General features: G+C 41.3%; 3 protein-coding genes across 5 annotated transcripts in view; 1 reads left to right on the forward strand and 2 right to left on the reverse strand.

The window, feature by feature from the left end:
- The window catches only part of TXNRD1 (thioredoxin reductase 1), a 95074-nt gene that overhangs the window by 35874 nt on the left and 31678 nt on the right, over positions 1–27522 (reverse strand). For all 3 annotated transcript variants that reach the window (XM_024732184.1, XM_024732182.1, XM_024732183.1), the window contains exons 2-4: positions 12013–12135; positions 10478–10550; positions 8796–8915 (exon numbers count right to left, since the gene is read on the reverse strand). In XM_024732184.1, the coding sequence (XP_024587952.1) occupies positions 8796–8915; positions 10478–10550; positions 12013–12099 (280 nt within the window). In that variant the 5' untranslated portion in view covers positions 12100–12135. The remainder of the gene's footprint in view (positions 1–8795; positions 8916–10477; positions 10551–12012; positions 12136–27522) is intronic.
- LOC112391065 (kelch-like protein 15) lies at positions 2066–3833 on the forward strand. Its single transcript, XM_024732181.1, is given in 5 exon segments — positions 2066–2735; positions 2738–2971; positions 2974–3609; positions 3612–3735; positions 3737–3833. Coding segments are annotated over 5 exon segments (1758 nt in total). The 5' UTR covers positions 2066–2068.
- Positions 20463–22407, reverse strand: EID3 (EP300 interacting inhibitor of differentiation 3). The gene has a single exon (XM_024732186.1). The coding sequence runs from the start codon at positions 21703–21705 to the stop codon at positions 20599–20601; it is 1107 nt and encodes a 368-aa protein (XP_024587954.1). The 5' UTR covers positions 21706–22407; the 3' UTR covers positions 20463–20598.

Genomic DNA, 27522 nt, shown 5'->3' on the forward strand with positions numbered 1-27522 from the left:
TGGACTGTGCTGGTAGTGGCTTCTTTACTGCCTCGCCTTTGTACACTTATTAGTTCCTCATCATATAATTCAGAAATAAGTTCAACATAAATAAGTAAAGGAGTTATTATTGTTACGTGACAGCTACCTATATATTCTTTTGCTGGAAAGAAGGTTTGTCAATTCATCAAGTTATATTTTACCACCCACCTGATTACTGAATTTATTAGAATTATACTTTGTTGACCCTGTTAATAAAATTCATTCGGCACACGCCTATACTTATCTCTTAAAGATTCTAAAGACCCATTATATGTACGTTCCTACATTTCTAACCAAACTAAGTATTCTGTTCCACCTCCTTCATTTTTCATGAGTTGACAGTTTTAAAGCTAACATCCACTACTTCTACATACCAATTTGAGTACTAGATCTTATATGAATGAATAACATTTTCATGACTCTGAGTTATAGCTCTCCAGAACTGTTACTGATTGAGATTTAAGGGCCAGTGGCATTCACTATGAAGAAGACACTATATGGAAATTATTACAGCACAAATCAAAATTTGCTTGGAACAACCTTATTTTTCCCAATAAATACTAGACTTTTTCAGATTAGTATTCTTGTTACATGTCCTTCTCTTTAAGAGGGAAATAAACTGTTCAAATATACAACTTCCTGTAAGATCCACAAATGTTTCCTACAACCCATTAAACAAAGAGCCAAGAAAAGTGCTTGGCGGAGTCTGCTCCAATTTACTGACGCTCTGAATAGGGAAGAGTTACAAGAAGCAAGTCCAGGAGGAAGGGACAGAAACTAACATTCACTGAGTGGCAGGTATTTTAATCACACTGTTGAATTTAATCCTCACCACACAGGTAGTACATAGCAGAGTCAGCACTAGTGCCCAAGTCTGTCTACGCTAACAATCTACACTTTAATGGGGCAAAGGAAGGATCTTAACCCTAGGTGCTCTGGAGAAAGAAGTCTCACTGAGAATACTGGTAAAAAGAGTATGTGTGGAATGATGGGGCTGAGAGGAATCACAGATCTTATGAGAGTGGTTAGAAAATAAAATGAGTGGTTCTTAGGTTTTCCTCCCAAAGACCCAGAGGAGTATGGCCTACAGACCACATATAGAACTTGCCCCTTTTGGGGGGACCATGGTGAGGAGAGGTAAACACAGAGCCATGTCAAAAGCTCTGAAAGTACCTGCCCCTACAACAGCTCCTAAAACTCTGGTCCTACAAAGGAACTGCCACTGAAGCCACGAGGGCTTAAAGAACACCACTTGTGTACACTCCATCTGCTGTGAAGTCAGTAAGGCTTCAGTCTAAACCTTAGTGCTGCCAATTTCTCAGCTATGACATGGGCGCACTATCCCACCCCCTAGAGCTTCAGTCTCCTCGTCTGCCAAGTGGAACAACGGGACCTCCCTCCAGGGACAGCAGGCTTACATATGTACTGGAATAAGATGGAATGGAAAGAGAAGCCCAGAGACGCCGTCGTTGACGTCGCCAGTGCCTGCACCTCTGCTGCTGCCCGCGACCCCCTAGTCCCTCTCTCCGCCCGAGGCCCCGAGTCGGCCCTACCACCGACCCCCACCGGGTGCTGCGAGGCCCCTGGCGTTGGCAAGGCTGGGCCCGGCCCCGATGCCGCTCCGCCTCGCGCAGATCCCGACTGTCTCGAATCACGTCTCAGTGCTGTCTTCTTTCCCAGGACTGGTTTCGTGGGGGCCGTAGGCGTGCAGACTCGCCCCCTGCCGGAGCGCCCCGGCCCGGCCCCGGAGCGGCCCCTTGTAGACGTTCGAGGAGCCAGCTGAGTGCCGTCCCAGCGTCCCAGCCGGGCCCACTGTCCGGCCCGCTTCTTCCTGATGCAGACTGCAGTCCACCAGAGGCTGGACGGACCCCCGAGATTCCAGGGTATGGATTGTGAACAAGTTGATTTTGTTTCACATGTTCATTTACAGCGCTTTTATGTTCTACCTTTCCAAAATGAAAGTATATAGCTTTTGGATTAATGGAGTGCTGATAAAAATTATGATATTAATTTCATCTTGTGCATACTTTGCTGTGTTAGGTGATTCATGGCAGGGGACGTGGAAGGATTCTGTTCCTCCATCCATGACACCAGTGTCTCTGCTGGGTTCAGAGCACTGTATGAGGAGGGACTGCTTCTTGATGTCACTCTGGTTATTGAAGATCATCAGTTCCAGGCCCATAAAGCACTCTTGGCCACCCAGAGTGATTACTTCAGAATTCTGTTTACCGCAGATATGAGGGAGCGAGATCAGGACAAAATTCATTTAAAAGGCCTAACTGCTACCGGTCTCAGCCACGTCCTTCAGTTTATGTACTATGGAACTACAGAACTGAGTATGAGTACTGTTCATGAGATTCTTCAGGCTGCCATGTATGTTCAACTTACAGAAGTGGTGAAGCTGTGCTGCTCTTTTCTATTAGCAAAAATCTGCTTAGAAAACTGTGCAGAAATTATGAGACTCTTAGATGATTTCAGTGTAAACATCGAGGGAGTCAGGGAGAAGTTGGACGCCTTTCTGCTAGACAACTTCGTACCACTCATGTCCAGGCCTGACTTCCTGTCTTATCTGAGCTTTGAGAAGCTCATGTCTTACTTGGATAATGATCATCTGAGCAGGTTCCCAGAGATAGAGCTGTACGAGGCTGTGCAGTCTTGGCTGCGGCATGATGGAAGACGCTGGAGACATATCGATACCATCATTCAGAACATCAGGTTAAGACATCAGAATTTTATAGATTCTCCCGACAGCTGCGCCATGAAGTTGACCAAGCCTTGAATTACTTTCAGAACGTTCACCAGCAGCCTCTGTTGGACATGAAATCAAGCCGCATCCGCTCTGCCAAACCCCAAACTACAGTATTCCAAGGCATGATTGGACATAGAATGATTAACAGTAAAATATTTCTCTTAAAGAAACCAAGAGTCTGGTGGGAACTGGAGGGCCCACAGTACCTCTGCATCCGGACTGCCTTGCTATCGTGAATAACTTCGTGTTCTTGTTGGGTGGGGAAGAACTGGGCCCAGATGGCGAATTCCATGCTTCTTCCAAAGTGTTCAGGTATGACCCAAGACAAAACCCTTGGCTCCGGATGGCAGACATGTCTGTACCACGTTCAGAATTTGCAGTTGGTGTTATTGGAAAGTTTATTTACGCTGTAGCAGGCAGAACCAGAGATGAGACTTTCTATTCAACAGAGAGATATGATATCACCAATGATAAATGGGAATTTGTGGATCCTTATCCAGTTAACAAGTATGGACATGAGGGGACAGTGCTCAATAACAAGCTGTTTATCACTGGTGGAATCACCTCATCTTCCACCTCCAAACAAGTGTGCGTGTTTCACCCCAGTAAAGAAGGGACCATAGAACAGCGGACCAGGAGAACTCAAGTAGTTACCAACTGTTGGGAGAATAAGAGCAAAATGAATTACGCTAGATGTTTTCACAAGATGATTTCTTACAACGGCAAGCTTTATGTCTTCGGTGGTGTCTGTGTGATCTTGAGGGCCTCTTTTGAGTCTCAGGGATGCCCTTCCACAGAAGTGTACAACCCAGAGACTGATCAGTGGACCATCTTGGCGTCCAGCCAATTGGTAGAAGTAGCCACGGTGTGACTGTGCTGGACAAACAGATAATGGCTCTTGGAGGCCTTTGCTACAATGGTCATTACAGCGATTCTAGTCTCACTTTTGATCCGGATGAAAACAAATGAGTACCCGCGGATGCCCTGCAAGCTGGATGGTTTACAAGTATGCAACCTGCATTTTCCAGAATATATACTGGACGAGGTCAGACGTTGCAACTAATGGCATCTTTCGCCCTTCAATAAAGCCAGACAAAAAATTTGTTTGAGACAAAGTAGTTAATTAAAAAACATAAAGAAGAACCTCACTAGGTTTACTATCAAAGCCATTGGTCTAATACATGAAAATGTTTTCATTCTGTTCTCACATCCTTTTTTTTCTTTTTAGTGGCCTCAAACTCATGCAATAAGTCAATTCTAAGCACTAGCTCTTGAAACTACTTCCAGAAGCAGTTTAACAGAACGATTCACTTATCTGGGAAGTTGATGTTATGCTTTAAACATTTCTTTCAAATGTCAGTGTAGGAGTCATGCACCTTCTAAGAGAAGACCTGATAAGTGCCACTGGATGTAATTTCAGTTCCTATCTCTATCTGAAATCTTTTTGAACATTTATTTCGGTGTATTGCAGTCTGTTAGACTTTTTGATTGTATTTTTAAAGTTTAAAACTCTTGACCTTTTTGCATGGCTTTTTGCTGAAAATGCAAAAATATAAATTTTCTACAAATTTAACTTTTTCATATTCAGAACACTATTTCTAAGCTGCCTTCTCTTATCTGCACTGTGTCAGTGAAAGCATAGCCATACTTGCTTACATCTTATGAGTATATAAGGCACATCCCCTTTTATGCGTGGTTAGGATTCTATATTTTTAAGCTAGTGCACTTGCATACACGGATCTTTTTCTACATCTTGAAAATCATTTTTAGTCATTTTACTTTTGAAAACTAGGAGTTAGATTAGCCGTTTAGTTCTTTTTTTCTAATATATTAGTTGGCTTAGTGTTTTATATGTGTGCCGTCTTGCTTTAAAGAAAATAACAGTAACGTCTTCATTATTTTCCTCATTGTTGTCTTTTGCTGGAAAAGACCGAGACAGGGAACCCCATCAGGCTTTTACACTCCAGTGGTGGTTCTCTTTAATTGCTTAGATATGATTTCGTAGTCCTAGTTAAAGTAAGATCTGGGCAAACAACTGAATATTCCTGGTCTTCATTGTAAAAACACAAGGCCAAGATCAAAGTTCATGTTTTGGAAAATTTGTGAAATCTTTTAACTTGAACTAACTCTGGGTTTAGCTTCACACATACATCATGTCTGACCTGATGTCAGCTGTAATCAGTTTTGAGCTTTAAGAATAGTTGTTATTGCTTGGGTTCTGAATGTATGAGAAAACTCTTCTGTTTATATGTAGTGCTAATTTAGCTTATTTTAAATCCATGATTAACTTACATTCCCTTTTTAAATTATGGTTTAATTGCTGAAAGAGATTTATTTTTGTTATACTAAACTATGGAAAATTTTTTCATAGAATTTTTTTCAAGTTTATTTTTTGTGTGCTTCATTTGGAACCATTTTTGTTTATATACATTATATGTGCTCAAAATAGTTTTTTTTTAATTTAGTAAGATTTAAAACTATACAGTGTAATTGCTGTGATCTTTGTGTTAATTTTCACTTTACATTTTAAATGCCAGACTTTACAAAAATAGCTGATTTTTTTAATTGCATCTTAATTAGAAACGTTTGTTCTCCTCCATGTCTTTGACCTTCTAAGTTTTTATTTTAATCTGCTTAAAGAAAATCCTTGCACTACAACCTTTTCATAAAATTCAAGATTCTCACGTTGAAGGTTTTGTATAGGAAGAAATACTACTGGTTTTTAAAAAGTAAAGCTTAATTAATAGAATTATTAGCTTTTCTTCAGACAGCTTTCTCTGTGTCCTCAGTACTCTGTGTGAGTGTTACTATAATTTGTGAAATATTGACCGAGCCCTTCACTTATCTTTTCTAAAGCAGCACCTTTGGACACCTCATTCTGGGAAGCCTGCTCGAGTCATAGTAAAGGACACACATTTGTGTGGGGAGAAGTGGTAAAAATGGTTTTGTCTTAATTACATGAAACTAAGCTTTAAAATATTTTGTAACAAATTATTTGAGCTGCATTATCTAAACATGTCAAACGTTCAGTGGGACTATTTTTATATATGTATATGTGGTTGTAGGTCATAACATTTCAGTTTATAATATAAATTGTTATTTCAGTTTATAAGCTATCTCTCAGAAAAGACTAGCTCTTTTGAGAATACATAATTTAAAATTTTAGACTGAAGTAAAACAACATAGATAATAGTGTAAATTAGATATAAATGAGGGCTATATAGCAGTAAAACTGCTCGTGCCATTTTTCCTGTTTGCCTATTATACATTTTTTAATTTTTTTTTGTACTCTGAACATTTTTAGGGATCATACGTTCTATCAGATTAGAGTTGGTTTGGGGATAAATATCTTCTCAAAAGAGATTTATCTTAAAAATGAAAGTTCTGAAAAATTAGTTTATCAAGAGTTTATAAAGTCAAATATTCAATAGACATAGACTGGAATAGGTAAACTCATGGAAGTCGTTTCCTTTCAGTATACCAGTATAACTTCAGTATTACACGAGTAACATTGAGAGAATGCCGTCAGCTTTGTTTGTTCCTCCTTAATGTTCTTAGATTTTCTTTTTACATCTTTGGGAACAACTACATTAAAAACCTTATTAATCAGTATATCAGTAAGGATTAGGTGTTTGCTTTCTGAAGGAATGTTCCAGTGAGGTGATCAGAGGTTATTTTCTATCTAACTTGTATATGCCCTATACCCCTTGGGCATATTTTGTCTATAGAAAAAATATTTTGACCTTTAGGTACATTTTGGGCCAGTAGCCAAATAATCCTAGGGCCGATTTAAAAATCTTAGAATAATTTAAGGTTTGCCTTTTATACCTGTTTTGGAAGTCTTTACATTTTTGTCAGGTAATTTTTCCCAAGCCGTGAATATAATCTATTCAAAACATGTTTATGCTATCCATTCTATTTTTAAATTGAAAAAAAATGTTAAAAGTGTTTATGAAGAAAAGTTTAAATTAAAATATTTTTAATCTTAAAAAAGAAAAAAGATGGAATGGAGAATAAAGAGGAAAATGAGATGATCTGACTTTAATCACGACTCCTGTCCTGCAGGACCTCGATGAATCCATAAGGCTGGCAGGAGGCTGAGGTGGGTAGTGGGGAAAGGTGGCAGCTTCCTTTCTGCTACAGCTATGGTCTTTTTCTCCTCTCCCCATTTTCTTCTCGCTACTATCCCAACAATCACAAAACATCTGTTCCAACTTGCCCTCAGCACAACTGTGCAGCTCCCTAAGCTGGTCCACATTCCTCCTCCTACCCTTGTTCCAAACCACCCAGGGTGTTCAGCCCACAGCAAATGTCCTCGTTTATGTTCCCCACATGCTCCCTGCTCTAGAGATGCCAGGGTATTTACTATTCTTCAAATATGTACCTCGTTCCTTCACTGTCTAAATGAACTGACCTTCCCCTCCTCTGCTGGCTGTCAAGGACACAACATCTAAAAAGTCATCTCCAGTCACCTCTTAAATCATTTACCGATCCCACCTCTGGGCTCCCAGGGTACTTAGTTGGTACATCAATGATAACAAAACCTGTGTACCTACAGATTTGTGTTATTTATCTTTATAAATATTTGTGTATTTCCCCAGCACAGACTCAAGTACAAAGAACGAGCACTCGATAGTAATATAACTTCACTCGTAGGATTTCTAAAAAGTCTACTAAAAAATCTAATACATTAACTGAAGAGAGATTCTGTTGTTAACTGGGTAGTACATTGATAGTAGGCTCCCAGGAAGGCAAAGAGTGGATTAACAGCAGACTCAGTTGGGCATTCAGACACGGGAGTAAATAACTTGGGAGTTGGGGGGGAGGGTAGAGGTGAAAAACAGAGGTGGACCATCAGCAGATGAAGTGTTAAATTCACGTTCCATAGGTCAAGAGTCTGCTCAACTGCCTTTCTGTTGGGCAAGGGAAAAGGACATGGAGCATGGCAACTTAGAACCAAATAACAAAACTCTCAGTACCAGTCTCAGGCCTCCAAAGGTCACTGACAGAAAGCAGCCTTCTAAGGGTCTGAGGAAAGAGATATGACCCCAGCATAAGAAAACTTCAAGTTAAAAGCATCAACAAAGGAAGCATGACTAGGTTAGAGGAAGAGCAAAAATTTTCAAAGCATGTGTTTATACCTTTTACACATGGGTATCTAATAACTCTTAATTAAAACTCAGAAAAAGCCACAAAACAATTTACCCTAGCTGCTGGCTAGAAGATTTTCCCTCCAATGTCCCTCAGAACGAAAATCAGATAAGGGTTGGAGTCTCACTCTTCAAGGACATAGTGACCTACGTAATTAATTAGCCAGGAAGCTGTGCCAGACCTCATTTTATTCTTCTACAGATAATGTCATCTATACCTTCTAAAGTCAACAGATTCCTGTTCAACTTTTCTAGGGTTTCTATGGGAGTCTAAATATTTTTAATCCAACAAAACCCCCTTCTCAACAAACAATCCCCCCAAATACCAGCTCATGGAACAGACTTTTCTGGTGAGAGAAAAATGTAATAGCTTCAAAGGAAAGCAAATGTAGTTTGCACTTCCTTAGGAAACTCTATACAATTATGAGAATTTATTTGAAAGAATTCTGGTTTTCTATTATAAAAAGGTACTCCAAGTGCAATATCTGTTCTTACCGTACATAATAATAGCTACAGAGCTAACACGACACAGGATAACCCCAGTGATTTTATCCATTAAAAAAGCAAACAACAGGGCTTCCCTGGTGCCGCAGTGGTTGAGAGTCCGCCTGCCGATGCAGGGGACACGGGTTCGTGCCCTGGTCCGGGAAGATCCCACATGCCATGGAGCAGCTGAGCCCGTGAGCTACGGCCGCTGAGCCTGCGCTCCGGAACGGGAGGGGCCACAACAGTGAGAGGTCCACGTACCGCAAAAACAAAAACAAAAACAAAACAACAGAAACGACTTCCGGGTTACTTGTAGATGGATGGCGATTGCAAGATCCCAGCTTGAACCCCTCAGAAGCACAAACGGAAGAGCAGCTTCCCCCACATACCTATCTCCTCGACGTTCCACCCGTAGTTTCGAGAGTCTCGGAGGGCTTGTCCTAACAAAGCTGCTTGGTGCATCAGTTTTTTAGGTATGCAACCCACATTCACACATGTTCCTCCGAGACCTGCAACAACATTGAGAAATCAGTTTATAGCCCGTATTACAATCCTCCAAAGAAAAAAGGCAACGATTATTACTAACATCACAGAGGAGACTTCCCTTCTATCCCTCTTGAGTTCTTGTGGTTGGACTAATAATAAATTTGACATAACAGATCCCCAGGAGAAAAAGAAAGAAATTTTACTTTGTGCACATGAAGGTTTCATAGAAATGGGACCTAAGAAGTAGCCAAAGCAGGCAGTTTTTATACTTTTTAGACAAAGAAACAATATATTTGTGAGAAACTGACAGGACAAAGAAACTTAGGTTTTGGGTGCCCAATTATTTAAGAACCTAAACAGAGTTTAGGCTTGGGACGAATTAAAGAGGTGACAGGTTTGTGTACAATAGGCTCCTCAGCCCCAAATTCCGTATCTTTTGTGATAAGGCTGCCTCTCTACCTCCAGATGCAGGAAGTGCACCTTTCGCATGACTTATTTCCTGCTTTCAGAGACAAAAAGGAGAGCCAGAGTGTCCCTCTTGCACTGGCCATTTCTTAAGTAACTTTAATTCAAAAGAATCAATATGCCACTGTGTGTATTTTGGGGTGGCCTGCCCCAAGCACCAGTGCTATTGTATTAAACATCATAATTTATTTGCTTAATGTAGCCAATACTTTTTATATGAGTTTATTCCTAAGTCTCGTGACATTTCTAAGTTCAGAGAGCCTTATAGACCAAACACAGCAACATTACCCTAAAATGAAAATGAGCAGATTTCCACAACTTCCACATACTTCAAAGATTCAAAGTTAATTGACTGCTGATAAAAATGTCAGAAACTGAAGCCTTACTTTGCGTACAACCTTACACTTGCCACCAGCCCTATGAGTAGAACTGATAGAGGGGTTGTTGAGCTGGGTGTGGCTGGACTGCAGTGGGCCTGGGAGCACACAGAAAGTTTGGTGTATACGAGCATCTCTACAGAGGCGGTCTATAGCCTTCGCTGATTCTCCCCAAAGGATTCATGACACCACCCCCCACCCCAAAAAAAAAAGATTTAGTGTCCCTGAGTTTAAAGAATATGGTGTTAACTTGTCTCCGTTAGGCAGGTGGGGAGGTAACCAAAATGGCATGAGTAAGACTGCAAGATGGCAGTGGACTCCACAGCGAAGGAAATCGAAGCCCTCTCAGGAGAATGCTTAGCCGAGTGTCATTATGGAATGTGAGCTCCGCAGGCCAGAGGGACTACACCCACCCAGCACCAGAACAGTGCCCGACACAGAAGTGACACCTTCACAAATATCTGATGAACGAATTAGAAATTGTGACACTGTCTTATCCAGACTTCCTGCTTCTTCTTGCCTCCTTCTAATTTGAAGCAGCTGAGTCATCTTGGTAAGACTTACCTATTTCAACATTTAACTGGAGTCCATTTTAACTTAGCACAAGTGAAAGAAGTACATGTTTGGGGTTTTTTTCTTATTTAATTTTTAATTTTAAAATTGGACTTTAGGGGCCATTTAAACCAGTGCCAGGGAAAAACCTGCTCCTACAAAGTCACTTCTAAGGTATTTTAAAAGCCTACCCCATCTAGTTCCAAGAGGGGTTGGAGTGACAAAATCCAGGACCATCACCTTCTTGTCATATTTGGCTGCCTCCTGGAAAATAAAATTATTAAAATGAGTTGGAGTGGTTAACATGATGGACTGGAAATGGGCTGTTGAAAACCCATGTTATTTTTACTAAGCTATAATGCCTAAAACATAACCAATCATTAATACCTGAGAATTTCATATACCAAAACGATTAGTGCAACTCCAAGGTAAAAGTTAAGCAATACTTAGTCAATAAGGGTAGCTTTAAAGAATATGCAGATAACAGTTGCAGAACTCTCAGAGTCAGCTGGAATCCCTAGAATCCTCTTATGTGATTCCAGCCAAACGATAATAAAGTAAGCAATAATCTGAAAAATATGTGGCCATTTCTAAGCAAGTGGTAAACAGGCAGTAAAACAGATATACTGATAGTCTACAATCCTTGATTCAACCTGTATCCAGTAAGACAATATTTTTATAAGTACTTCGAAGTTTTATCTACTTCAGTTTCTGAACAGAATACTGGAAAAGTTTTTCTTCTGAAATTGTCAGATTTCCTAAAATGTTCACGTGAAGAGCCAATGGAGAAGTTGATGATCTCTCTAAGGTTTCTGAATCTATTTTAGGGGAGTGACGACCATCACAAGTTGATTTTGCAGAGTATCCTTTATCTTTCTCAGAGAATAAGCTTTGTGTATTTGCAACTAGACCTCCAAAGCTTATTTGAAAGGACTGAGTCTACGTGTCCTTCAAAGCCACCACTGCTAGAATAAAAAAAATCTGAGATTACTCCTGAATCATTTACAGCAAAGCAATGCTTGATGCCAGACATTGGCCTGCTCCCAATTTGAACAGCTTCATTTGAATCTACCTTTACTGATTCACCACAAGCTACACCTTAGAGGAGGACAACTACCTCATCTTTTAAAACAAGGTGATAGGGAACAACGACAGGCACAAGGGCCCCTCACACATGGAAAATGTATCTCAATTCAGGGCCAGGAGCCGTACTCCTAATCTCCTGTATTTATACGTCCTGTACTCCATCACCTCCAGGCCACAGAGTTAGTGGATACACTCTTACCTCATTTCGTACACAGGGGAGGCAAAAACTTTTAGTAATTAAGCTTAAGAAATCCAACTGCTCTCCATCTTTCTATTGGGGAGGAGGCTCTGTGATTAGGGAAATCATCAAAGTGAAAACAACTAATAATTATCGTATTTATAAAGAATAAAAATATATTTATTTCTTTTCAAGCCATTTGCATACAAACCCCTTATTATCTTAAAAAAAAAAAAAAATCAACCAAACTTAAAATGAATGAAAATGTGTCCCAGAATACTGGCCCCAGTACTTTTATACAAAGAATATACAGCTGAACCTGGAAAAACGTCCTTAACGTTCCCTGCCCAAGTTAACGTATAAAACATCACAAGAGTAGCTCAAATTCCACAGGGGACCTGGAGAATGTTGTCGGGGATGTGACTATTCTACCCATATCCCAGAACACACAAGAAGCCTTGCCTTAGCAGCCGCCAGTCCTCCTGAGCCCCCTCCAACGATGATGAGGTCATAGTCATAGGACTCGGGGAGATCCCCGGGGCCGTTCATTTTCAGTAGATTTTGAAGTCTGCCCTCCTGATAAGCCTAAAGAAGAAAAACAATGGAAGTAAAAATAACTTAAAAGCAGCAATGTCTGAAAAGTTTTGTGAAAAACCTTTCCTCAAAGAAAAGCAAAGGAAAAATATTGATTTACATCATAGCATGCAATGGAAATGTTCAACCTTCCTTCAAGTGGTCATCAGTAACCTGCTTTCTGTTAGGACTGTCCTAATGCATCTCCACATCACAGATAGCTACTCTGAAGTGTCCTCATAGTACACAAAACTAAGGCCCTGATGGTCCAACAAAGCAACTTAGACCTAAATTAAGTTTGATCGGCTCTTTTTTCCTAGAATTTTTAAAGTAGGCTTTAAATTAGGTTTTAAAAACATCGGTACTATATGTTTTTAATAGACCCAATACAATTTGGCAATCATTTTCACTTTCTAGTCAAAGGTAGAATAATGAGTAGGCTAAGGTCATAGATTAAGATAGGGACCTGGTAAATAGCAACTGAAACAGGTTAGCCAAATATTTAAAACTTTTTCTACATTGTTTAGGTAAAGCATAAAATCTAGAAATTCAGAACAAAATCACTAATTGACACTGACCTGAACAAAATGTTAAAAGTCCCTGCTTTCATAAGACATTTTAAATAAATGGGGAAAAAAGGTTAAATAAATAAACAAGTGACCCTTAAAGCTCATTTCTTTAATCTGCTTATGTATGAAGCCTCCTATATTTAGTAGTTTCCATATACTTGGCATTTATAATATAAACGTTAGACTTTTAATTTTAAAACATCCTTTGATTCCACTAGTTTTAAAACACATTAGTTACATTTCATATTAGCATGGAACACTGTTTCGGTGAATATTTAAAATTATTTCTTATTTTAAAAATCTGGGGCTTCCCTGGTGGCGCAGTGATTGAGAGTCTGCCTGCCGATGCAGGGGACGCGGGTTCGTCCCCCGGTCTGGGAAGATCCCACATGCCGTGGAGCAGCTGAGCCCGTGAGCCATGGCCGCTGAGCCTGCGTGTCCGGAGCCTGTGCCCCGCAACAGGAAAGGCCACAACAGTGAGAGGCCCGCGTACGGCAAAAAAAAAAAAAAAATCTGCTAACATGAGAGAATGATTGGAAAAGTTGTTAACAAGCACACAAAAATGTTTTTCTTTTTTTTTTAAGTCAAGTTTTAACATTGGTAATCAAAGCCCCCAAAGTTACCAGCCCAGACTGCACATTTTTCTCCTGCCTACCATCAGATGTGGGGGACAAAAGGCAGAGCTTAGGATCAGTAGAATTGGATGCTTGGGATGTAGAAGGGGGTGCAGTATGGAAAGGTGGAGGAGGCGCGGCACCGTGGCTGCCCCTGGGCAGCGTGGCAGGTACACACCATGGCTCAGGGATTGAAGGGAGAGCACCTGGAAACCAGCAACAGCAGGGGCAAGCCTGCATCACCCTGACCGTCTGTACAAAAGGTCTAACATGAGAGGCTGGTTGGCATTATGGCTGAGGCTCCTCCAATGCAAGGCACTGTGGGAAGAAAAACAATTTGGTAATGACAGCCCTTCAGATCAACGGAGCTTTAATATAAGCCTCAGGTCACAAGCGTTCCTCTCTCTAGCTGATCTCAGAGCGGAAGGGCTGACCTGCTGTTTGAAAAAAATTAACAAATAGATGCAGCTAGATGTTCTTCTGGAAAAATAACCATTTTTAATCTCAGCCTCATTTTATCTGCGTGTACTTAACACAGATGGTGCCAAAACACAATCACTGGCTGCCTAAATAAAAACCACCCGTTCTTATAACCGCCTCCCCCAACACATCTACTGAAACAAAAGAAGGAAAATGCACCGTCATGCTGGAAAGCTACATACTCCCTCTACCAATGTTTATAAAAATCTGTTCTGTACTGAAATTTTGTATCAGACCTGGGTTCTTATGGTTCAAGTTTAAATCAAATTATATCAACCGGGCACACAGATTTTACCAAGAAAGCTCTCAGTGAGCCTGAACATTTTTAGTTCTGTAAAGTAAAATCAGCAAGACAGGCAACTGAGGCATTCAGCTGACCCCAGAACTAAACATGATGTTTTAAAATTTTAATCCAACTTAAAACTGAAGTTGCTGCATTCAACTGCAAGGAAGTGGTTGCCCATCTGAGATAAAAGTAAGATAGACAATATAAGACAGCTCTCTCCTCCACAGTGTAATAAGGAAGGCGCACACAGATGGGGTAAGGAGACACAAGAGAAAAATGCCCCGCGTTCTCCAATTACGACTGCTAGAAATATTGGTAACTACTGACCAGAGAAGCTGATAAAGAACGGGAGTTCTCAAACTCTTAGTCTCAGGATCCCTTCAGAACCTTAAATTATTTAGAGCTTTGGTTAATGTGGCGCTTAGTATACTGGAAACTAAGAAAAAAAATGTAATATCTTAAATATTAAAATACTTTAAGTTATTAAAATATCTTTAAATTTTAAATATCAAACATCATTGTTAAACATAAACAACTGATTAAAACATTTTTAATTAGTGAGAAGAGTGGCATTATTTTATATCTCTGTAATTCTCTGTGATAACTATCTTTTCTGTGTTCAGTCTGTTGCACCACTCTGCCTGCCATGTAGCCTCTGGAAAACTCCATGGTAGACTTGCAAGAGAATGAGTGAAAAAGGCAAACAGCACCTTAGTATTAAGATAATTCTGACCTCAAGGACTTCCTGAAGGGGGTGGGCAGAATGAAGACCACATTTTGAGAACCAAGGACAGCAGTGTAAACGTACACCCCCCTCCCCCCAGCAGCTGTTTGTGAGGTTTACAGATTGTATATTCTTCCATCTGCCTCTCAATGCCTTTCCTCCACCCCACCCCTAGCAAAAACAGTGCTCCAGACTCCCCCAGAAAAGCACAATGCTGAAAGCAATTCAGATTTCTTTAAAATCTGAGTAAGTCATCTTTATTTTTCCCCCAAACATGACTCCTATCCTTTGGGCACAGGTTTTTGTTTTTTTAACTATTACACATGAGCTCTGGTGTGGAAGTGACCGAGGTGAAAATACTTGCTCTATCACTCTCAAGGCTAGGTGACTTGGGCTCATCACCTAATCCTTGGGAGTCCGTTTTTTCCTTTTGTAAAATCAACACCCCCACCCCCAACTGCTGAGCCTGAGATAAAGCATATTGGCACCGTGGTTGGTAGGAAAAATCCCTTCAGTCACTAATTCTCCCTTTCCTACAAAAGGGAACCTGCCTGCCCAAGGGGCTAAGTCAAAAAGCTCTGGCATGTTTTACAGATGTTGTCCCCTGCACTTACCTGCATCGCCTCTCACCTGAAATGCCCTCTTCCCATCAAATTCTGATCCAGTATATCAACTGCATGATGTTTTATTATTTTTATTCAATGTACATGAACATGTCACCCTTTCTAAAGCATTCCTGTAGGCTCTTTTACCAACATCCTAAGACACCAACGTAAGGCCCGTTTCTTCCATTGTTTCCCTAAGGTTCCCAAACAACATTCTCCTGTTTCTTGCAACTGTATTAACACAGGTTCTCAGAGCACTTAGTGAAGACTGTTCCGCGCCTTCCTGTCCTTCAAGATTTAGCTGGAAGCCTTTACTTGACTGTGCCCCGCAGGCTGGATCCTCCTCTGATGCCCCTGCTGGCATCTTCACACAATCCCATCAACTCTACAAGGACAAGCATCTTGTCTCATTCCTGCATCACCAGTGCCAACTCCACATGCATGTGATGTTCAAAAATATTCTTAGAATAAAACACCTGGGTGCTAATTCCTACTCTGTTATGTATACTGAGAGGCTGGGCTTCAGTTCAGCTTTCTCATCCCTGAAAATAAAACTGTGGGAAAACACTGAAAAAGTACCAGGGGTGTAGCATAATAGGTCAGGAGCTTGGATTTAGTCCAGATCTGAACCTGACTGTGTCACTTATGTGATCCTGGGCAAACTGCTTAAATTCTCCTGCCTGGGTTCCTTGTCTGCAGTGACTATACAAACGATACAACTGCTGACTGCTCGTTTCCTTTGAAATCTGACTGCTGTTGCCAGCACGCTGCAGCACCCACTAGGCAATATACCTCAAGCCTCTGCTTTGGAGGATTATGGGCCATGAAAGAAAGAAAACTAAATGATGGTTTATATGCTACAGACTTTCTGAAGAGCCTGGGCCCCAGGCCTATAACAGGAACTGGCAAACTACAGCCTGAGGGGCAAACCCAGCAGGCCTGTAGTTTTTTTTTTTTTTCACAGCCCCTGAGCTAACAATGGTTCTTCTTAACATTTTTAAATGATAAAGGAAAAAAAAATCAAGAGCAATACTTAATGATGCATGAAAATTATGAGAAACCCGAATTTCAGTATCCATAAATAAAATTTTATTGGAAAACAGCCACACCCATTTGTTTCAATATTGTCTAGAGCTTCTGTTTTTGCAACAAGAGCACAGTTGACTAGTTTCAACAGAGGCCATATGGCTCACAAAGCTCAAAATATTTACTACCTGGCTTTTTGCAGAAAAAACATTGCCAACTCCTGGCCTAGGGAAAATTTCGATCAATGCTGACAGGTGGTGCTGGGTGAAAACTATCAGACGGTAATACTGAGGTGAGTACAAATCAGAGAACTGTCTTTGTGCCCAGTCAGTGAAGTAGAGATGCTTGCTACACTACCTTCCTCCTAGAGGACCAGGGAGGTTCTGGTTAACCAGCTATCATGTGCCTAAAATGTTTAGAGCCACAGTAATATTTAACATTCACTCTGTATCGAGTATTCTGGCAAATGTCTTACAACAAACAGACGCCATTTCAATGCCTCCTCCCAGGGGCCACCCTGACCCAGCCTCTCAGCCACTCTCCAAGCAGTTTTTCTCCAGAGCTGTCATCACTGACAGAATTACTGTGGTCTCCCACTCTGTGACAGGCTCAACAATGGTCCCCTAACACTGAAGATCCTGTGAATACATTAGCTGTAAAAGAGTTTCTGGAGATGTGATTTAAGAATCTGGGGATGGGGAGATTTTCCAGGATTAGCCCACGGGGCCCAACTTATTCACAAGTATCCTTATAAGAGGGAGGCAGAGGGAGACTGCATTACAGTAATCAATGTGAAGACAAAGAGGCTGCACTGGCAGCTTTGAAAATGGAGGAATAGTGTATCAAGGAACACAGGTGGCCTCCAAAAAGGCAAAACAGATTTCTCTCCTCAGAGCCTCAACAGGAACCGGCTGTGCTGACACCCTGAGAAACCGATTTCAGACTTCCAACCTCCAGAACCGTAAGAAAATTAATTTGTGTTGTTTTTAAGCCACTAAATGGTAGTTCGTTACAACAGCAATAGGAAACTAATACAGCCATTAGAATATAAACTCCATGAGAGACGGACAATTTTCAGTTCACCACTTTCCACCACCACCCCGCCCCCCTGCCTAGAGCTGTGCCTGGCACGGTTGTTGAGTGAATTAACAAAGTACCAATTCTAATCACTTGGTAATGGTTTCCCCACAACAAAGGCAAGAATATGAGAAAGTCACAACATCTAGACTTAAAGCAAAGTGTACAAACCGTGACAGAGATGTCACCATGGAAGGAGGCAGCAGCATGGACTTTCTGACGCTGATCTACTACTGAGTGAGGGGACCAACATGAGGGCTCACAGTGAGCCCAACCTTGGGCTAGATGTTTGGTATATATCATCCCATTTAATCACATGCCATTCCCATTTCAGAAATGACAATAAGGAAACCCTTAGAGGGCTTCCCTGGTGGCGCAGTGGTTAAGAATGTACCTGCCAATGCAGGGGACACGGGTTCGTGCCCTGGTCCAGGAAGATCCCACATGCCGCGGAGCAACTAAGCCCATGCACCACAACTAGTAAGCCTGTGCTCTAGAGCCCACGAGCCACAACTACTGAAGCCCGTGCGCCTAGAGCCCGTGCTCTGCAACAAGAGAAGCCACCGCAACGAAGCGTAGCCCCTGCTCACAAGAGAAAGCCCACGCGAAGCAACGAAGACCCAACGCAGCCAAAAATAAAGAAAATTAAAAAAAAAGAAACCCTTAGAGATTAAGAAACTTGCCCACGAGTCAATAATTATACCCAGGTCTAAATGATTACAAATCTCTTGCTTTTCTCACTATACCACACCCATTAATTCAAAGTACTTGTCACATACATTTTCTCATTTTACCCTTACTGTAAATTTAAGAGAACAGGTAATTACTCCCACTTAGCAAATAAAAAACCTAAAGGTTTGCGGGTTTAATAATTTGCCCAAAGTCTCCAACTAGAACGTTACAGAGGATCTGATCCCAGGTCCTTTGATCAGAGAGTGGTTCTGTCAAACAACAAAATCCTAGTTTAAAAGATTTCCATAATATTCTCCTGAAGTTCAGCTGATTTTACTGAACCTGCGAAATATAAGGCACTCTAACTATATTAGTGGGAAACCAGCAGACTTGCAGCTTGGTTCATTTCTAATGTCTATAATTATCTATTGGTCAATTTTCCTTTTTTCTTCAAGATAAACAATCGCTTTAATTTCCAAGTGATGAGGCAATCTATGTGTCATGACAACCAATTAAAAGTAGAAACAAGTGGTCAACCTGATTTATATGTTAACAGCTATTACTTTAGAGGAGACCCAGAAGATTACCTTCCTCCCAAACCTCCACATTCTCTGTTAATGCTTTTAGTCATCACTAAGTTTCAAATACTCCTGTAAAGGCACTTGGCGTTTAAAGAGAGAACTGGTGGTGAGTAGACCTGAGGCAAGATCTTTTTGCTATCATTATCTTTTCCCCAAACAGCAAAGCTCTGGAAAACCTAAGGAACCCAGTTGGTAGAGGCATGCTAAAGGGAGGATCAGAGACCAAATGATGCTTCCACAATTGCTAGATCAAAGGGTGGTAGACACTGGGAAGGGTGAGCATCCCTTCATATAAAAAAGGGGAAAAACTGACTACTTCAGAAAATAATTGGCCCAGTTTCATGAGAAATTTCTCTTTTTGCTAAAAACCTCCACTATTACTGAAGAACCTCTCAATCTCAATCTTCTCTTGATCTCGAAGTCATTCATTTAGTCTTTGGATTTCCCTTCCCTGTATTACATTTAGACTTAGTGGTAAAGTTTATCATTACTGCTATGCAAAGCAGATACTTATCCACTTGCCAAATAAGATTTAATGGCAAGACCCCCTGCTACCAAAGATTTAGTTTCTACAGGGATCAAGGAAAGCATAGGCATGCTCACTGCACCTTCAAAACTTGTTTTCTTCAAGACCCAAATTTTCAGCAGTAGCATCCGAATGAGGTGGTAATTTATATTCTTAAAACAATTACAAGCAACAACACTAAAAAGCCTTTCTGGCTTTATGCTAAGTGAAGGAAATGAAGAAAACTTGGATTAATTAATCATATATTTCAGTTTAAACAGGAAGTTTCCAGGCATTTAAAGCCCTACTTAAGAAATCAGAATGGAGTTGGGAACAAATATTCAAAGCTGTTAACATGATGAAACTTCACTGATTCTGAGGGACACTCTGTATCTGCAGAAATTACAAACGGAAGCTAGGGGCCAGAGAAGAAATGAAGCAAGTACATGAAGACTATGTAACTGGATGTTAAAAGATTTTGTGTTTGAAATAATCTGGCAAAGGTTACCTTCTACTCCTGAGGTCACTAACAGATGAGGTATGCCAATTTTTGCCCAGTATAACATTCAAATGGAGTAGTCTTCCAAAAAATCTTACAGGTCTCTCTGGAGCCATAACTTCTCACAATTCCATGTATTTGGCCTCCATATTTCTCTGCGAGACTACCTTCCTTACCTTTGACCAATTCCTGCTTGCCTTTCAGCATTTAGTTGATGGCTCACCTACTACAGTAGAGATATTCTACTTTTGTTGAGTCCAATCACAGTAGAAATTATTTCAAATATGGATACCCACTCATTAATCTTACTGAGTCTTCTTTGCAATGAAGCATGGCATCTGAATTTTTTTTTTTTCTTACAGTATTAACGTCACTTAGGCTCTGCCCTACAGATAGTCTTCCTTGACCATTTTTTCCACCCACTCTTCTCCCCAACCTGGTCAAGAGCCCCATTTGGGATTCCTGTGGTTCCCTGGAGCAGAGGAAGCAAGGCAGTAAGTATCACAGAGCACCATAACTAATTTTTTCGGGAAAATTATTAAATACCTTTTAATTTATGGAATTCAGAACTGACTTTTATTATTAAAGTCTTAAGAAGCATTCAAAATAATTTTCCCATGAACATGCCAGTGAGTTTTTTTTAGCAACAGAAGATCGTGACAACTTTATAAACTACCAAGAAAAATACACTGCACGGTGAAACAATTTCTGATGTCCTTGAAAATACTTTGTCACTTTACAAGAGATACAATATGTGTTTCTGTTTGGATTTTACTCTCCATTTTGAGATGCTTAAGAAAAGCCACAAAATGTCTCCTACACTAAGAACAAAAATCTTTAGTACGAGTTTGTGATCATGGCCTCTGAAATTTCAAAAGTTGCCACAATATTTTTCCAGTCCTGTAAACTCAAAGATATAACTCCTTGTTTCCTGCAATGGGAACTGGAATCATTCCCCTCACCCACATGGTTAATATTAATGGGCTCCAATACTGGCAGCCTGTCATGGTCAAGCCTTATTCTTGCAAAACCATCCCTTATAATGAAAGAAACATAAAATATATTCTCCACAGTACGAGAGAAAGAGTTTGGGTCAATCACAAACTCAAAATAGGACACGGGAGTATCAGGATACTTCTGAAAGTACGTTTGCAACAATCCCAAGATTCTTTCTACTTCTTTTTCTGTCGCTTCTTGATTACTACTCAGGTCCAGCTTCCTCAGCTTTGTAGGCATATCCCCGTTTTCTTCCATTCTGTGAACTCTTTTCCGGTGCTCAAGTCGGGGCTTCCGCGCGGAAGGCTCTGATTTGAATGAACCGAATATAAAGTGGAATGTTTCAGCTTGCAGCATCCACGACGTTGCTTCCTTTTGTACTGTCTCCCAAAAAGATCGAACTATATTATCATCACAGTCACTCAGCGCATCATGTCCATCATCTTCCATCCAGTTTAGACCCACAAATATAAGCAGAAAATCACAAAATGCCACCTGATTAAAAAGGCTCATGTCAGAGTTTAGCTGCTTTGCTTTTTCTTTACCCAAATCAGAAGCCAAAACAAGAAACTGAGCGTCGAGGGCCGCTTCTCTCGTTCGACTCACTGCATCAAACAGGACATTGGCTTCTTCGAGAGCCTCGGTTAAGGACTCGCTCGCCGTGTTCACTATGTCATCACGGTTCTGCTGGACGTTAAAGATGAGCTGCCGGTACTGCTTGCGGATACTCCGGCATTTCTCCTCATCAACCAGCTCCAGCAGGCTTGGGTCGATGTCGGCCTCCCCACAGCTGAGGTCGTCAGAGCAGGCATCAGCCCCCGCCTCCGCTTCCACCTTCATCGGCTCCTCCGCCGCCTGCTTCCCAGAGTACGCACCACCGGTAATGGTCACCACCGGCTCCTCGCCCTTCTCTACGTCTCCCCTCAGGCAATCTTTTTCCTCAGCCATGTCGGCGACCGGTAGCGCTCAGGTAACGGGCTTCGCAGTGTTTCGGCCAACGGCGGAAACAAGGGGTCAGCCGGGGCGGAGAAGGACGCCTGACCATGCGCACTAGCGGAGTCCCGCCAGCCCCGCGCCCGCCTCGCCCCGCCTCCCAGCGGTCCCGCCCCGCGGAGCCCAGGACCCCTCAGTGTTCGCAAACAAGCCCCCGACCGGCGCAGAAGGCGCGCGAGAATGGGTCCCACGCCCACCCTAGAGTAACACCGCTCGGTTCAAGCGACAGCTACTATTTTGGCGTTTACTGGCAGTGTCCTCTAGCGTTCCAAGAAACGCTTGGACAATCTTATGACAAAATTATGGGGGACCAAACGTCCCGTGCTTTAAAACATTTGCTGTCACATGTTGCGGCAGCGCTTTTTCGCTCTGTGATTAAAAGACTTTTTAGGGGGGGAAACTAAATCTGGCTAAATTATAAACTGCTCACAAAGCCAAAGATCGTGGCCTGCGGTATCTCCATTACAGATAGGCTGAACTCTCAGGGTCCATTTGCAAGGTGGTTGCTTGGAACTCCGTCTTCATTATACTAATGTAAATTGTGTTAATTACCTAGGCGGGCCCTCAAAACCTTCAAAAGCCAAATCCTCTCTAACCTACCCCAGTGGGGGGCGGGGTCACCGGGTAAACCAGGGTCCGGACTGGCGCATGCGCGAAGGTGCACTACCCTACCCCACTCCCACCCCGCCACCCCCCGTCCCCCAGCGTTACGCAAGCGATCTCTGGTGCTGCGCCACCCAAGGGTACAAGAATAAAGTGGACAGGGTCTCCATCAAAGAGCTGTTTGGAGGCTTGCCAAAAGTAAGGGTCACAGACTCCGAGTGGACAGTAAATCTGAACCCTAAAAGGTGAGAAATCTGTGAAGATTTTAGACACAATCTGTTATAAGGATATGAATGTGAATGCTGTAAGTCGGGTGACTAATGTATGTTGGAAAAATACACCCCCCAGTTCACTAGGAAATCACATACAGTTAGTTGGAGAAAGGGCTTAGCTCATCAGTCACAAGAGGGGAAGGAGAGAGGGAAAGAGAGGGAGAGAGACCACCACATTGCATCTGAAGCTCTGGTTTCAAGGCACCAGGAAGTATATTGGCCCTACCTTCCTTCCTATGCATCTACACTGGTTCTTTTTTACGGACTCACAACCACTGCGCCACCAGGGAAGCCCTACACTGGTTCATTTTTCTTTGACATTAGCAAAAAGTTTCTTGCAAATACATGAACAGCCAAGCCTCATGTTAAGTTACTTCAAAATAGTTACATTACTCTTCGTTCACCATTATTCTTTTTAAGTAGGGGTAAAATTCTGAAAGAAACATGCATTTTTCAAAAACAGCATGCAGTACTGTTACTTGTGCATATACATTACCCTGCCCTATTAGACTGTTAGCTTCCCTAAAGCAAGAATTTGGTTATAAATCTTCCAAGCAAAGCTATTTTCACATGGAGGCATTTGAGTATGCACACTTGAAAGTGTAAGCGTAGATGAAAACCTTTGTTCCAGTACCTACTGCCAACTTATTTGGAGCAAAAGATTTCACAGATTAATGGAAGAAATAGATCTTACACACTGACAATAAGCTGGGACTTCCCTGGTCATGCAGTGGTTAAGAATCTGCCTGCCAATGCAGGGGACACGGGTTCGAGCCCTAGTCCGGGAAGATCCCACATGCTGCGGAGCAACTAAGCCCATGCGCCACAACTACTGAGCCTGTGCTCTAGAGCCTGCGAGCCACAACTACTGAGCCCACGTGCCTAGAGCCTGTGCTCCACAAGAGAAGCCACCGCAACAAGAAGCCTGTGCACCGCAACAAAGAGTAGCCTCTGCTCACCACAACTAGAGAAAGCCCACGCGCAGCAACAAAGACCCAACGCAGCCAAAAATAAATTAATTAATTTAAAAAAAAAAGTAAAGTTGACTGCTTTTCAGAAAGTCGGCCTTATCTCTTCTCTGAAATGAAGAAAAAGCAAGAGAAAAACAAAGCTGGGGACCAGGATCATCAAAGGGCCATATTTTACCCCCAAGTCTGGCCAATTACAAACTAATACTTACCCATCTTAAATCTTTGATGAAAACACATAGTTCCAAGTCCAAAACAGTTTGCTTTTATAGTTAACCATATTCTTGGGAGCTTCTGATATCCATTTCAAATTCAATAAAAGTGATTTATACAAGAACTCCGAAAGATAAGCCAACCTTCCCACCCTAAGGTGCCTATTTTCTCCTGGCTCAGAGGATGGAAAACAGACTGACACCAATTTGCTCCATACAGAGCCTTTCTTCAAACAATTTTTAAATGCCTTAGAAAAATAAATTAATTCTCCCAACCTACTTATAAAGTATTACTGATATATCACTTATAGGGACGTCACAGGAGATAACAGCCCACACAACTTGCTCGCAGCAACAGCACACATCAAGACCAGCATCATAATACTAAGTTGTGATTTTCAGTGCTGAATTTATTCTCTGCTAGATCCCTGCGCATAAGAACCTTGGTAACATGTAACTTAGGTCATCCTTATTAACTCATACTTGCATTATACTCTGCAAAGTTTAGATGTGGCTACAAAATAAAAATCTCAAACCTAATGATTTTCCCTGATCATTTGAAGAATGGGATTTCTACACTTGTGAATCCTTAAGTTACTAAACGGTGATTTTCCAACCCGAGGTCCAATTACTAGTAATAATTATATAAATGCAGCTTAAAAAGAATGCACAGCAATACATAATTTGTTATACCAGTAAACTTCTCTGTGACTCTTAACAGAAGGCAAAAAGTGCGAGTACTTCAAAGAAATCACTGAAGTCTACCTTCTTGCAGTAAGACTAGTTCAGGTCCCTTAACACACAACTTGGCCTCCAAAATAATTTAGCTTCCCTCTTCCCCCTTTTTCTCTTTCAGGAGTTGCTGCTAAAGGCTCCACAGGGCCTCCATTTCCTTTCTTCTTTTCTTCAGTTTTTTTCTCCAGTATTATTATTCAGTCCCTTTGCTAGGAGTTCAGATTCATTCATTCCAAGCATTCTTAAGCTCTTTCCCACAACCCCTAGTGTTCAACACAAACATGACGGTATGGATGAATGTTATAGGTCTCTCTATGGTCAAATTTTAAAAGTCACATAGGACCCACTATCTTTTCCAGTGGGGTTTTACTGCCTGATTAATCTACAACCAACAGATATTTAAGAGACTTCTGAGCCAAAGCCAAGAACCAGTCAGGTTTGAGTCCCGCACTCTAAAAGATATGCTTATCCTGCTGTTAGCTACCTCCTGACACTTTTCTGTTCCTCCTTTCACAGCAGTTTTTCTCCCCTCATCCTGCCAGGGTATTGATTGAGCTGTGAAGAGATGTGGTGAAGGCCTAGCTTGATTTGCTGGAGTAGCTGGATGTTAGGTATATGTTCTCTTTCATCTGAATTTCCTTTAAGGTATGTTTGTGTGTGTATATTTTTGCTTTGTTTGGCTTTTCAGTACTAAAGGTAAACTTTCCAATGATCAAGGCAGATATCTGTGTTTTTTAAATGAGTTTCTGAAAAGACCATGGACAGTGGAAGGAGGCAAACCTGGGTTCCAATCATGACCTATTAGCTATTAGCACTACCTTAGGTTGCTTAACCTGTCAGCCTCCAGTCTCCTCATTTGTAAGATGAGAATATTACTACTCACATCATAAAGTTACTGTAAGTACTGAACGAATGAGAATTACGTGATAGATCTGACAATATTTTCAACTATTGAGCAGGTACTTAAATCTTCAGTTATCCCAAAGATAGCAAGTGTTTAATAAACACTAGACACTAAATAGGAAAAAAAAAAAAGTGTATACAAACCAGTAGCTTCACTCCTGGGATGTTGTTTTAGGAACAGAGAAATATTTTAAAGGCTAAATATCCATAAGGAAGACAGAGAAATATATCTCACTATAATAATACCAGTGAAAAGAAATTTGTCATATAATAAAATTTAAAAACCTACTAGGGCTTCAACTAATGGAACTGTGTATAGCACTTTGAAGGGTAAACCACTCTACTAGAAATTCTGAATCAGGGCCATGAAGAGTCTGAGATTATATGCAAAATTCCTTTTTTTTTTGGAAAATTTATTAAATTTAATCAGTGTGGGTTTATTTAAATTCTAATGTCAGTTAAATGGCATAGAATTTTTTTCTTTTGGCTGTGCCACGTGGCATGTGAGATCTTAATTCCTCGACCAGGCATCGAACCTGTGCCCACTGCAGTGCAAGCCCAGAGTCCTAACCACTGGACTCTTCTTTATGCATATTTTTCTCATAAATGGCTCCTTGGACTTCAGCAGATTCTTTGTAAAAACCTGGTATCTAAAAGAGGCTTTGAATAACTGTTCTATTCAAATAAGAAGGTTTTGCTGTTAGTTGAAGTAAAAGATAAAATGACAGTCAAGCCCCGCAAAATAATTTGGACCTGCCACTGAAATACTTTAGAGTATATAAAACCTCCGTCCTTGCTCTGTGATTGAAAGTCATATATTTAACTGACACTTCAGAAAACCAAGTGCTGGCTGACTTGCCAAGCCTGAAGAAGTAACATAAACAAGGGTGTGAGATGAGAATAGAGAACCCTTCCCGTTGTAAGAGCCATTACCAACTCTCTTGGGACACCTCAGAAGTCAGCAATGATCAGGAGCATCATTCTGATAGACTAAGGGTAGGAAAGCACTGGGTATTCGGCTTCTAAAGGAGGCAGCCTTGAAAAAACTCAGCTCTGGAGCTCTGGGTTAAAATCAAAAGTAGTGCTTTCTTCGGAGTTTGAGTTTCCTCGTTTGTAAATGTCTTCTATCCAATGTCTTCTCTGTCATACAGAGCGGCCACGACTCTTTGTAAAAAATCGTATACAAACATCTGTTGACAAAGGTATTTTAAAATATATACATTGCCCTACAGACTTGAGTTAGAGATAACAAAGACAGAGCCTAGCTCAACATCGAGAACACAGGGACTCAGTAAACAGTAGCTAAATAGACATAACGCGACTTTCTTCTCAACTGACCTGGACACAGCTACATAAACTGAAGATGGACAATGCCGCTATCATACAGCTCTTTTAGAAGTCTGAACTGCTTTATATGCTGCCTAGAACCTCTCCTGAACTATTATACTTAGGGCTTAATCACTAACAGAGACAGTCCACTTTCACCAAATCAGACACCTTGTAGCTAAATCCCTCACTGAAGTCAGTCCTCTGGCCCTACCATCAACCATTCATTCCACAGGTATTTGCTGAGTGCATACTAGGTGTTAAAATAACACATGGAAGATACAAAGATAAACCATTTTCATCCTAAAGGAGAGTATAATTTAGCAGGCACAGAGGAATGCAGTTTCACTCAGCAAGCATGCTATGCACAAACGCCAGTGTGCCAGAGCTATGCTAGGAATACCAAGATTTGCATGGGCTCAGCCATGAATCATGAGCACACAATCACACCAGGGAGATCAGGCACGCATCCCAATAGCGATAACACAGAGCCAAGTGCCAGAAGTGTGAGAACACCAGAGTGAACTTTACAGACAGGCCTGCGCTCCATCCTGGCTCTGCTGCTTTACTAGCTGCGTCATCTGGGCATACTCCTCAAGTTCTGAGGGCCTCCATTTGCTCATCCGTAAAACTGGATCACACCACCTCCTTCACAGGACTACTCCTGGGAGGATTTCAGTCAACTAGGTACCACAGCATTTAGGGGCTAGCACACAGCAGACGTTCAATAAACGGTAGCTGCTATCACTGACA

The sequence above is a fragment of the Neophocaena asiaeorientalis genome, unplaced genomic scaffold, assembly GCF_003031525.2.
Source record: "Neophocaena asiaeorientalis asiaeorientalis breed wild unplaced genomic scaffold, Neophocaena_asiaeorientalis_V1.1 scaffold418, whole genome shotgun sequence".
Classification (NCBI taxonomy): domain Eukaryota; kingdom Metazoa; phylum Chordata; class Mammalia; order Artiodactyla; family Phocoenidae; genus Neophocaena; species Neophocaena asiaeorientalis.

Coding starts and splice junctions, on each gene's coding strand:
- EID3 (XM_024732186.1), bottom strand. CDS start 21,705: ATGGCTGAGGAAAAAGATTGCCTGAGGGGAGACGTAGAGAAGGGCGAG.